At 57.6% G+C, this 11,703-nt stretch overlaps 1 protein-coding gene across 7 annotated transcripts in view; it reads right to left on the minus strand.

The window, feature by feature from the left end:
- Positions 1-9,623, minus strand: part of LOC132684662 (uncharacterized) — a 79,959-nt gene extending 70,336 nt beyond the window's left edge. For 5 of the 7 annotated variants that reach the window (XM_078434329.2, XM_078434327.2, XM_078434328.2 and 2 more), the window contains exons 1-4: positions 9,596-9,623; positions 6,534-6,569; positions 3,954-3,980; positions 2,350-2,400 (exon numbers count right to left, since the gene is read on the minus strand). In XM_078434329.2, the coding sequence (XP_078290455.1) occupies positions 2,350-2,379 (30 nt within the window). In that variant the 5' untranslated portion in view covers positions 2,380-2,400; positions 3,954-3,980; positions 6,534-6,569; positions 9,596-9,623. The remainder of the gene's footprint in view (positions 1-2,349; positions 2,401-3,953; positions 3,981-6,533; positions 6,570-9,595) is intronic. The other 2 variants (XM_078434324.2, XM_078434325.2) reach the window with 2 other exon arrangements.
- Between the last annotated feature and the right edge of the window lie 2,080 nt (positions 9,624-11,703).

The raw sequence follows: 11,703 nt of genomic DNA on the forward strand, positions 1-11,703 counted from the left end.
CCCCTGCTCTCACCAGACCTGGGTGGCTTCCGGGTGGCGCTGAGGTGGTTTCCCCGGTCTCTAGTGAGGGCCCATCTGGGGAGACCACCGTCATCTGGGTGATGGTCACCCCCACAGACCAAAGTAGAAGGAGGCCGGGCTTGGTCAAGCCTCCAGGTACCATAAAGCCTCTCCCACCACCAGCGCTGCACCCACAGGGAGAACTTTTTCTTCTCCTTAAGGAAAATCTCCCTTTTAAACATTTTAAAATTTCCCTGGCCCAGGCCACGCTCTAGCACCGACCAGCCGAGGGACCTCAGGTGGGTTATGAAACCCTCAGTTTCCTTCTCTGTGAAACGGGCGGACGGGCCTGCCTCCCGGCTTTGTTGGGGAGGACTGGTAGAGGCCTGGGCAGAAGGGGGCTTTCAGCATAGGAGCTAGGATAAGACAGGTGCCCAGGAGACAGAAGTCATCACTGCTACCTGAATAGAGGGTCCTTTTCACCACTGGAGTCAAATGCAGTGCAGGGGGTGTGGTTCCTGACGAGGCCTAGGCACGGCTGGGCCAGAAGCCAGGGGAGCTGGGGCAGACTACCACTCCTGGGGCCTGTTCTCCAAAGTGGGGCCTCGTCAACGACTTCTGGAGAGCTCGTTGGCATGGTATCGCCAGAGAGGTGTTGGAGGGCCGGCATGATAGACACGACAGAATCTGTGGTCAGACTACGAGGCAGGCAGAGATTTCTCTGTGAGCTTCTCATCTTCTAGTGGCCCCCTGGCTGAGCACCACCTTCGCCAGGAGCAAGTGGGCTCAGGGCATCCCTGCGGGGGCTCCTCTGAGACACACAGAAGCTCGTAGCCCAACGGTGCCGCGGCCATGTGAGCCCAGAAGCCCGGAAGTCAGTGACCCCGCGGCCTGGGGGTCTGCTATGGCAGCGGGGGTGCAGAGTGCGGACTTGAAGCCGCACGGCCCGGCCTGAGTGACCGAGCGTTCCTAGCGAACGGTCCTGGACAAGTCACACTGCCTCTCCGTGCCAGCCTGGCTTTTCTCACCTTTGAGATGGAGGTGTTAATAGCCCCTACCTGTGAGGTTCTCGTGAGGATTCGACGAGTCACTGTGCAGAAAGGTCTTAGAATACCGCCTGCCACAAGTTAAGGGCCAGGTGTGAGCCCTTAACACCATCGCTGTGGTCTGAGCCAGAAAAAGTCTTGCCTGTGAGGACATGTCTGTGCAGCCCAAGACCCCTCCGACTCTGTCTCCAGCGTAGACCCCCGAGTACCTGACCCCCCATCGCCAGCTCCGTCCTCTGGGCTCCCTCTGACTTGCTCCCGCTTCCAAGCGGCCCTGAATGGCCCCCCCCTCAGCTCCCAGCTCTCAACACAGCCCTCCCCTTGGACATAACTTAGCAATGTGTTCTCTGACCCTTCTCCCTAGACTGTGGGTAGGAGAGACTCCTAGTTGCCACTGGCTCCCTCCGGCGAGGGCAGGGGCATAGGCAGGCTGGACCCCACCCATCCATGGGGCTAGCCTCGGACTCCCCGAGGCTAGCCCTCTGCTCCCCTCGGCTTCTCACTGCACAGGGCGGGGCAGGAAAAGTGCACGGCAGGGCGTGGGGATGGTGGCCTGGTCTATGGTGAAAACCCTGGGTGCCAAGGGTCTTGGGTTCTAATCCTGCCCCAGCCTCTGGGCCTCCCTAATCCTGGTCCCTCTCTGGGCCTCAGTTTCCCCTTCTGAGGAGGCTGTGTTAGACCTTCGCTGAGGTCCATTCTACCCTGACATTTGGTGATTTGCTGAGGCTCTGTGGTTTGGGCCCTCCTTCCCGCAGTCCCAATATCTTCCCACATCATCACCCATGTCCACTTTTGGTCCCTGAGGAAGCATCTGAGGGGAAGCCTCTGATTTTTCCAAGCCCCTGCGAAGGGGCAGAGGCTACCAAGAAGTAGGACCCGGCAGTCTGCCCGGCAGGGAGCCTTTGAGGACGAGTGGTAAGTTGAGCCTCTGCCAAGACCGGGAGCGGGTGCTTGGGGCAGTGAATCCGGATGCTGGGGATCTGCTCCAGAAGCTGCCAGAAACAATGTCTGTCCCCTGGAAAGCTGGAGCGCCCCATCTGAGGAGGAGCGAGTACTTTCTCCCCCTTGCCTGTAAACAGCAGGGCCGCCTCACAGCTGCTGGTTTCCTGGCCAAAGGGTGGCCCTTGTGAACCCTCCTGAGGGGCTGTAATTTAGGGATATTTAGTCAGGCCTGGCTGGGTTGATCGTATTATGGGCGGTGGCCGCCACGCCCGGAGGCACAGCCAGGATTTGCTCTCCCTCCAGAGCCCTTGTTATTAACTCGCCCGTCCCCCCACCCTGAAGAAGAGTAAAAACCACTTACAGGGGGGCCACGGGGACCAATGATGGACATGCCGGCATCTCCTGGGGCCCCCTGTGGGAGAGAGAGAGAGAGAGGAGAGGGAGAGGGACAGGGGCAGAGGCAGGAGGCGGGGGAGAGGTGGGCAACGGAGGAGGGAAAGAAAGGAGCTGGCAGGTGGGGAAGGGGAGCAGGGTGGGCGGGGGTGCCCAGGCAGGGGCCAGGAGGACAGAGGGTGTGGAGGGAGGCGGGGGATCAGAAGAGAGGAGACACAGGGTGCGTGGAGCATCCAGGAGGGAGTGAGAAGCAGGAGGAATAAAGAGGGAAGACAGGTTAGCGGTAGCGTATGGGACCAGGGACAGAGAGCGGTGGGACCCCAGGCAGAAGAGAGAAGAAGGGATTCAGTGCAGGGATGAGCCACAGGTGACATGGGGATGGGGAGGGCACACGGCTCAGCCACACCGCTCAGGCCCCAGAGGCCTCCCGCATGCCCTGCTTGGCGCCCTCCAATCTGCCCAGCCCCACCCGAGTCTCAGAGCCCCCGTGGCCTTTTAAGCCCAGCGCAGCCCCCAAACGCTCATGTGGCACACACATCCCGCAACTGGTGAACCCGGCGGCCCCGTGGACGGGGCAGCTGAGGACAGAGTTGGGGACGAGACACACACTTGCTGTGTGGGTCCCGTGGCCCTGAGCCTGCAGGTGGGAGCTGCCTCGGGCCTCCTAGTCCTGCTGTGAGAGTCACACAGAAGGGATGATGGCCGCTGCTGGATGGGGAGCGCAGGTGCCGTCCGAGGGTGACTGGGCTACCAGATGTCTACACCTGTGTGTGTGCGCACGTGTGTGTGGTGGGGGCAGGGACGGGAGACAGAAAGGTGAAGGTGCGTGGGACACAGATGGGGGTGAGAGGTGATGCCCTGCTGGGAGGAGGGCGGCTGCTGCTTCCCACCAGGAACCACCCCTTCCGGTGGAAGAGATGCCCAGGGCCCCCCTTCTGGGTCTTTGCTCTGCCAGAAAGGCAGAGGACGGCACAGCACAATAGTTAGGAAGCCCAGCGTTGGAGTCAGACACGCCGGCACTCCTCTCCAGCCCTGTCACTTTCTGCTGTGTGACCTTGGGCAAGCCCTAGCCCTTCTCTGGGCCTCAGTTTCCTTCTCTGTAAAGCGAACTGGTTGGATGTGCTGCTCTCAGAATCCACCAGGGCTAATGCTCCAGGACGGTCTCTTGGGCTCCTGGCTTCCGAGGGGGCTCTACTCTACAACCCCGGGGGGTCTCCCTCTGGGGCAGCACAAAGAATTTCTACGTGTGAGGGCACTAGGAGTGGGCTGGGGAGGGACTAGAACCAGCTGCGCCAAACAGCGATCGATCAGTGCTCCCCTCCCTCTGGGAAGGGTGAGTACGAGGCCACAGGCAGCCTCGGTGGCTAGGGAGACCGGCTCAGCCCGGAAGCTGAGGCCTAAGCCGGGAGTCAGTGGCCTGGAAGCTGGGCCGGGAGAGTCTGTGAAAGCAGAGTGCTGCGGCCTGCATGCTGGGGGACGGGAAGGGCTGAGATGGGGGCCTCGGAAAGCACCCCCGAAAGTCCAAGGGGAAGAGACTGGGGCGGAAGGATGGAGGGGAAAGCGAGGACTCACCTTCTCGCCTGGTTGGCCCTTTACTCCCTGGGGCAGCCACATGCAACACAGGGTGTAGGGAAGAGAGAGGCGGGGAGAGAAAAAAGAAAGGATAAGAGAGAGGCACACACACAAGAATCTGTGTTAACGGCACAACGACCAAACAAAAGAAATCACTGTGAAATAAGAAACAAAACAAAACACAGATGCTGACACGTGACAGGTTCCGCGTCCAACAGGCACATCACCTGGACGGCTACCGCCTCACCCCCGGGCCCGGCCCCAGCCAGACGTTCCGGATAACCGAGAGAAGCAGTGGCCGGGGCCTTAAAATTAAGGCCCTCTCAGAGTGTGTGTGTGTGTGTGTGTGTGTGTGTGTGTGAGAGAGAGAGAGAGAGAGAGAGAGAGAGAGAGAAAGAAAGAGAGAGAGAGAGAGAGAGAGAGAAACCCACCTAGGTCAGAAAATCTGCCTGAGAAGCCATGTCCCCAGGGCCTGGGTCACTTGAGGTGGGGGAGGGGGGGTGGATAGGCAGGAGGCAGACTGCTGTGAGCCGTTTAGTTGGTTTGAAGGTCCAACCGAGTACCAAGCACAAAGTTTTGCCAAGCTTAGACACACTGAGAGTCCTCAGGGCCGGCCAGGTAAGACGGTGGGAGGAGGAGGACGGACAGTAGGACATAAACATCAGGGTGGATGGGGGATGGGTCCGGGAGGCAGAGGAAACTGGGGAATCACCACGGGTCCCTGTAACCACAGTGACTGACAGGTAGGCAGCTCCAATCCACGGAAGCCAGTGACGCCAGCTCTGTGGAACCCTGGGAGCAGCTCAAGCATTTCACACCCACTGGCCGCCCGCCCCCCCCCCCCCACCCGTCCTTATCAGGTGGCTCAGGTTAGGACGCCTGCTGGGCAGCCAAATGGGTCCACTGTCACATTTAAGTTAGCCCAAGTGGCACGAAAGCCCCCAACTGGCTTGGAAAATAGCCTTGTGTGGAAAGAAATGGGGAGACCTCCTGGGGCCCGCCCTTCTGCCCCCACCACGGAGGATCAGAACTAGGCTCGGATGGACACTTCCTGGGGGCACGTGTCCACAAGGGCCCAAGGAGGAGGGCAGAAGCAGGGCAGGACTTTGCGTCTTGCAGTCGCCCCCTGCAGGCTGGCAGCGGCACTCGGCGTAGAGACCCCTGAAACCTGCCTGTTAGGAGCGAGGATTGTGGCATCTGACAGTCAGCTTGGGTACAAACCCCAGCTCCTCCCCGATCCTGGGCAAACCGAGACTCAACATGCTTATCAATAGAACGGGTTCTTGCAGGGCTATGGTGGAGAACGTGCCGGCCCAGGCCACGCACGGCGAGCTCCGGAGAAAGGCTGGCTGGCTGTTCCTTCCCTGCCTCGGTGACAGCTCAGAGGGGGGCGGGGGGCAGGGTTTGGAGGTAGAGAACTGAAGCAGAGGGACAGGGCCGGGCGGGAGCTTGCGAAAGACACAACATTTGAGCCTTGATTTTCTCATCTGAAAAATGGGGGTGGAAATCGCGCCTGCCTCAGGCAGCGCCTGTGGGGCCCGCTAATGCGGTGAGGCTCTCAGCACATCAACGCCCAGCACTCAGTGAGCGCTCTCGGGTGTTAGCTGTGATGTGGCCGCCTTTTCTCTGAGCTCACGCCAGGCACAAGTAGGCCACAGCGAGGCCTAAGGCCAAGCCGGTGAGGAGTGAGGTTACGAGGCAAGGCATGTGAGTGGCGGAAGGATGGCGTGGGGGTAGTCAGGGGGCACGGGGGAGCCAGGGTGGAGGTCGGGGCTGATGGCCGGTGGGGAGTCGGGGGTAGACCAGGAGAGTAGCTTGGGCACGTATGTTCTAGACTCGTTGGGTGGCGGTGAGGCCAGCATGTGGCCATCACTACATTGGGCCGCCCGCGGTGCCTCGGCTGCCCTTCCTGGCCCCTAGAAGCCAGCAGGGACGGCCCTGGTGCTGGGACCCGCGGCCTAGTGCCGGCCTTCCCATTCCTCAGCTCCATACCTTCCCTGCCGGACATTCTTGTTTCCCTTTCTTCACCTAAGGGTTCAGCAGGAAACATTCAGCGTTTTAACTCCCAGCTTCCCTGTGAGAATTTGGAGACACTGTCCCCGCCAGCTTCTAGTCTCTGTCTAGGGAAGGCGCCTCGGGAAGCCAGCTCCACAGCGGCTTCCGTGGGGCATCTTGGGCCGCGTTTCTCCCCATTTTCTGCTGCTCTTGCTGGGGGGTGTGGAGCCTCTGGGGAGCCTCGGGGGTGGGGGTTGGCGTGGGTGGGAGTCCTGATGTCAAGAGGGGCTTGGGCCTCATCCTGTCACCCAGGGGGTGATGGTCCAAGAACTTGATCGGTGCAATTTCTTGGGTTTTTCCTTTGCCCTGGGAGCCCTCAGGAGAGTCAGACTGCAAGGTCTGAAGGACTGGAATAAAACTCCTTCCCTTCTTCCCTGCTGTCCCTCTCTGAAGCAGACCTGGGTAGGGGGAGACAGAGGGCTGGCCCCCTCCTTGGGGCTGGGGACACTGCCATGGTTTGGAGGACAGGCCAGCATGAAGAAGCAAGCAATGGCCACCCAAGCACTTACGAATGCGCCAACTCACCACACGTCCAGGAATCCCAATGGCACCTTTGTCCCCCTGACAAAGGAGGCAGAAACGATTAGATGTGGCTGGAGCCGGGCCAGCATGTAAAGGACCCCGTGGGCCAGCTGTGCACCCCAGACCTGCTTTACATAGGCAACTGGGATGATGGCCAGGGGTCATGTGGGTGAAGTTGCCCATTCAGCCCCCAAGGACTGCTGGGCAAGCAGCCACCCCATCGGGCACGGTGGTGTGGAAAGTGCACTAAGGCAGGAGTCTGGTCCCTGGCCTGAGCCTCCGTTTCCCTATGTGTTTCATAAGGGGTCTAAGGCCCTTCCTCTCTTAGGCTTCTGCTGTCACAATCTCTTCCAGCTATGGCCAGGATGGGCCATATCCTTGACCAGTTCAACTCCAAGGCCCAGAGTAGGGTAAGTGGTGGCCCCACGTGACAGGTGAGTGGTTTATCTGTGCTAGAGCTGGGGCGCAGTGCCCATGTCCCCCGGCTCCTCCCTAGGCGCTCTGTCTGAGAAGGTTACGAAGGAGCCCTTCTCCATGCCCTTCCCGCACCCCCAGCAGGGACGGGAAGGACGGTGAGCCATGGGGATGTGCCTGCATCACAGATGTGAGCTGCTCGGAGGGAACCACTGTGTTTTGTAGCCAGGGGTTACATCTTCTCACTTTGGAAATCTGCTTAGTAAGTTTTGTTCCTCTCCTTCTTGCTAGAAAATATTTTTTTGCAATCGCATGTGTGAAGACATCATGAAATCTGGGGCGGGGCCTGGGGTTTGCTACGAGTCCGGAAGGACGGAAAGCAACGGGGGCCAACAATTAGATGGTGCCTGCCCCGGCTTCTCCTGCCTAGGCAGGAGACAGCCGGGCTTGCGGCTTCCTTGAAGGGGGTGGGCATTTCTGGGGTGATTCTGCATCTGCTGACCCCACCGAGGCAAAATGCCTTGAGGGACAGCTAGCATCTCAAGATGTGTGTGGACGCACAGAGAACAGCATGCGGCTCTGAAGTCAGGTCCTTGTCACACACACAGGCCAACGGGGTCTCCAGGAAAACTTTCACCCTTTGCAAGAGTGGTGGGGAAGCAGTGTTGGTTATAAGCCTGGATCTGTTTTTGTAGCCTCCTTGAGCACCCGTGTCTCTCTCTCACGGGGCTGCTGGGAGGACGCCATGAAATGGGGTCCCGGGAAAGCCTTCTCCCAGGACGTGGCACCTGGTGAGTGTCGCATAAACGGAGTCTACAGCTAGTGAGCCCAGCATGGCCGCGGGCAAGGGAATTTTATAAGCGTGTCGGTACATCACACTGTTTGCATTTGACAAGGGGCTGGGAGCAGCAAATCTTTTCGTGGGTCGTTCCCAGGTTCCCTCCGTGGACGAGTGGCCCGCCCTCCCTGCTGAGGACACCAGGGCCTGCTGGACACTGGCTGTGCCACCCCCCACGGCCCACTCACTCTTGGGCTTTTGAATGATATTGCAGGACGTGTATACTGGTTTCTTTTTGTTTCTTTTTTAAAACTAATGTTCTTTGCAGTCCTGGCCATAAAATGCTCGGGTTAGGGACAGGCATGGAAGGGCCAGAGACTGGGAAGAAGCAGCCCCTGCTCTGTGAACTGCCCCCAAATGCTTTTTAAAGGTGGAAGTTGTCAGAAAAAACAAAGTCTGCCCACATTCTCCCCAGTCATCTGATTTTTCCCCTCCTTGGGTTTCATGGGACCGACTGACCCGTCCTTCTTTGCTCCGGGGCTCACACACTTAACTGGGAGAGTTTCCATTTTCAAGGCCGAACACTCTCCCACATGCATTTCATTAAGAAAGTCACTGCTGGGGCGCCTGGGTGGCTCAGTCGGTTAAGCGGCCGACTTCGGCTCAGGTCACGATCTCACGGTCCGTGAGTTCGAGCCCCGTGTCGGGCTCTGTGCTGACAGCTCAGAGCCTGGAGCCTGTTTCGGATTCTGTGTCTCCCTCTCTCTCTGACCCTCCCCCGTTCATGCTCTGTCTCTCCCTGTCTCAAAAATAAATAAAGTGTTAAAAAAAATTAAAAAAAAAATTAAAAAAAAAAAAAAAGAAAGTCACTGCTGGACATGAATCCTAGAAGCTGCTGGATTAGTCAAGAGGCTACAGCATAATTCATGTCTAAAAGAGGAGAAACTGGGATGCACAGGAGGGTCTGGCCTCCAACGGATGTAGCCCCTGGCGCAAGGGAGAGAGGGCAGCCCGGTGCCAGCCCTCGCTCACCCTCCATACCCCACCTTGGCCCTCTGCCTGGCTCCAGCATCTTGCCTGACTCGCCAGACATCTGAGGCCCCATGATATCTAGTACTCAACGCATCTTTGCCCCAGGCTACATCGCGCAGAGCAACGTCTGTGAAGACTTCAAAGATTGTTCTCAAACGTCAAGCAGAGACTACAGGAAACAGGTATGAAATGGTGTGTGATAACATGGGCCCCCCCCCACAGGTCTCCACTGAAGCTTGGACAACTGGACAAGGTATTTTACCTCTCTGGGTCTCAGTTTCCTCAGCTATAAAATGGGTATACTAATAGCCATTTCACTGAGTCGTTGACCGAATCAAATATATGAAGAGTGATTAGCATAGTGCTTGGCATGTATTAGGATCTCAGTAAGAGAGGGCTATTAGTATTTCTTCCCCTTTTATTCCAAAGTCCCCAGGGTTCCTTGGCACAACCTGTCTAGCATTCAGAAATGGTAACTGGCGGGGAGGGGAAACAAAGTTTTTGAGTCTACTCTTACCAGAGGTCATAGGACAAAGGAGAGACAGTGGTCTTAAGCTAAGCTGGTATGTAGGATACCCAGGAAGGCCAGTGAGCTGCCTCCCCTTCCAGCACCCCCTTAGCGGGCCTTCAGTCTAGAGGTCAGATCCAGCCTTAGAAGGGCCTTCATGCTGTCATCTGCCTGCTTGGGGCCCCAGGAGAAGTTTTTGAGGTTAGAGGTACTGGACAGAGGCCTCTCACCCAGATACGCCTGGAGGAAAGCAGCCACCCAACCTAGCCAGCCCTTAGTGGAGGAGAGCAGGCGAGAGAGACACAAAGGAAGGAAGAAATGCAAACTACTTACTGGGAGGCCGGGTCTTCCAGCGGGACCCTGAAATAAAGCGGGAAAGAGTGAGGTTTACAAAGGTCAAGGGATAGTAATACCTAAGCATTCCACCCTGCCCAGCCAGCTGTGTGACCTTGACGTCACTGGTGCTCTAGGAACCTCTGTTATTTTATGAACAAAATGAAGGTAGGGCCTTGATTACTAAGCTTCCTTTCAGTTCTAGTATTCATTCATTCATTCATTCATTCACTCATTCATAGAGGTCTCCTCCAGGCCCAGGGTAGGTGCAAGGAAAAGAAAGACACGAATGTCACCTCCCGTGTCTCTGCCTCTCATCACTCAAGGATCATTAGGGCTGTGGGCCTCACCACCACATCCCCTTCCTTTGAGCCTTTTGGTCTCAGTCAGTGCAATATGCTGTCGGCCAGGCCTGCGTGCCGGCTCTGGCCTGGGAAAGGACCCGAGGGGGTCGGGGCTCGTTCTTCCCCGTTCTACCACAAAGAAGAAGTCAGATGCCTGCTCTGACGAAGCAGGTCCACCAGGAGATGCATCTTCTGGCTCCAGGGAGCATGACCAGGGAGTGAGGGGGTAGGAGAGGGGGCGGCACCCCGGGGGGCCTCTTCCCCTCTGTTGGGATGGTGGAGGAGGCAGGACTTCCTTCCTCTGATGCCTCCAACCAGCATCAGACCTCTCCATGATGAGCCAGGGCAGGGCATGAGGCAGGAACCTGGTCCCCCTCATACATGGGACCCCGTGTGGCTCCAGGAGCCTGTCCTCACGGACCACATCAGTGTCCTTCTCAAGCCCTTTATTCCTATTTTCCTAGGGCTCCTGTCGAGCACAATTCGGGGCATAGACTAAAGGCTCCATGTAATAGATCCGAAATCCCACTGAAAAGCGGGAGACATTCGACAACATGTATATTAGTGCTAATAATTGCCATAGTAGCAATATGCAGAGCTCAGGAACGAAGCAAATTCCAAGAAAATCATGTCTTTTTTGTTCTGGCACTCAGCTTCCAGATGGGTCTGCTACAAGAGGGTGGCAGAGAAACTGCTCAAGGAGCTGTCTCGGGGCATCACGTAGCACCTTGTAAAGGGAAGGAAACACCTGGAGAGGGCTTCTGGAACTGAAAGGCGGCCCTGGCATGGCTGGGACACGGAGTCCAGGAGAGACGGTAACAGAGACACTAGGACTGAGTCACAAACATGGGTTCCGGAGTCAGCCTGTCTGTGCTCAAATCCCGGTTCTGCCACGTCGCGGTCGGTGCCATAAGCGAGCTGTCGGGCCTCCCTGGATCTCAGTTTCCTCATCTTGTAAATGGGAGAACAATTATAGCTACTTCTTAGGATTAAATGAGATAATGTATGTATAGCACAGGGGCTGGCACACAACAGTGCTAAATAAATGCTGGCGATTACGACAATTAGAGAAGAGCACGGGCAGGAGGTACGTGGAGCTGGCTTCGGTTTCTCCCTGCCGAGACTTAGCTACCCGATGTGGGTTCTCTCCTTCTAGACATCCTGCTCTTTGCGCAAAACCCAAAGCATGACCAGGGGTGGGTCTCAGGGTGCTCACTGGAAGACGAATCCTTCTGCTGCAGGGCTCGCACAAACCCAGGCAGCACTGGGAGTAAGTCACCTGCTCCGGCCCTTGCTCCTGAGGACATCCTGGAGGCGGTGGGGCAGTGACTCCCTCCTAGAGAACCAAGGTGGGGTCCAGTCAGGGAGTCCCTGGGGAATGCTGGGTAACGGCACACACGGGCGCAGGGCCTGTCCCCATGTGTTCACTGCGCTTGATTTTGCCCCCACGGCACTAAAACATAAGCTCCTGAGGCTGGGATTTTTCTGTTTTGTTCACGGATGTGTCTCTAGTGCCTCGAGGAGTGCCGAGTTCTTGGTGGATGAATGAACCTGTGGGCGATGCTCCAAACCTGGGAACTCAGCCTCCTTCTTTCCCGGGCCCCCCACAAACACAGCTCAGCCGCCAAATGTCCTCCTCACCCCAGGGCTTTTAGCCTTGAGCCCATACCCTCTTCCTGTCACTTCTGCACTGCCTGGGCCTGATGTCACAAGAAGCCGGGCAGTCGCCGCCTCACACCCCAGGGGAGGGACCGGGCCGACGGT

This window comes from Panthera onca, chromosome D2 (genome assembly GCF_046562875.1).
Source record: "Panthera onca isolate mPanOnc1 chromosome D2, mPanOnc1 haplotype 2, whole genome shotgun sequence".
Classification (NCBI taxonomy): Eukaryota; Metazoa; Chordata; class Mammalia; order Carnivora; family Felidae; genus Panthera; species Panthera onca.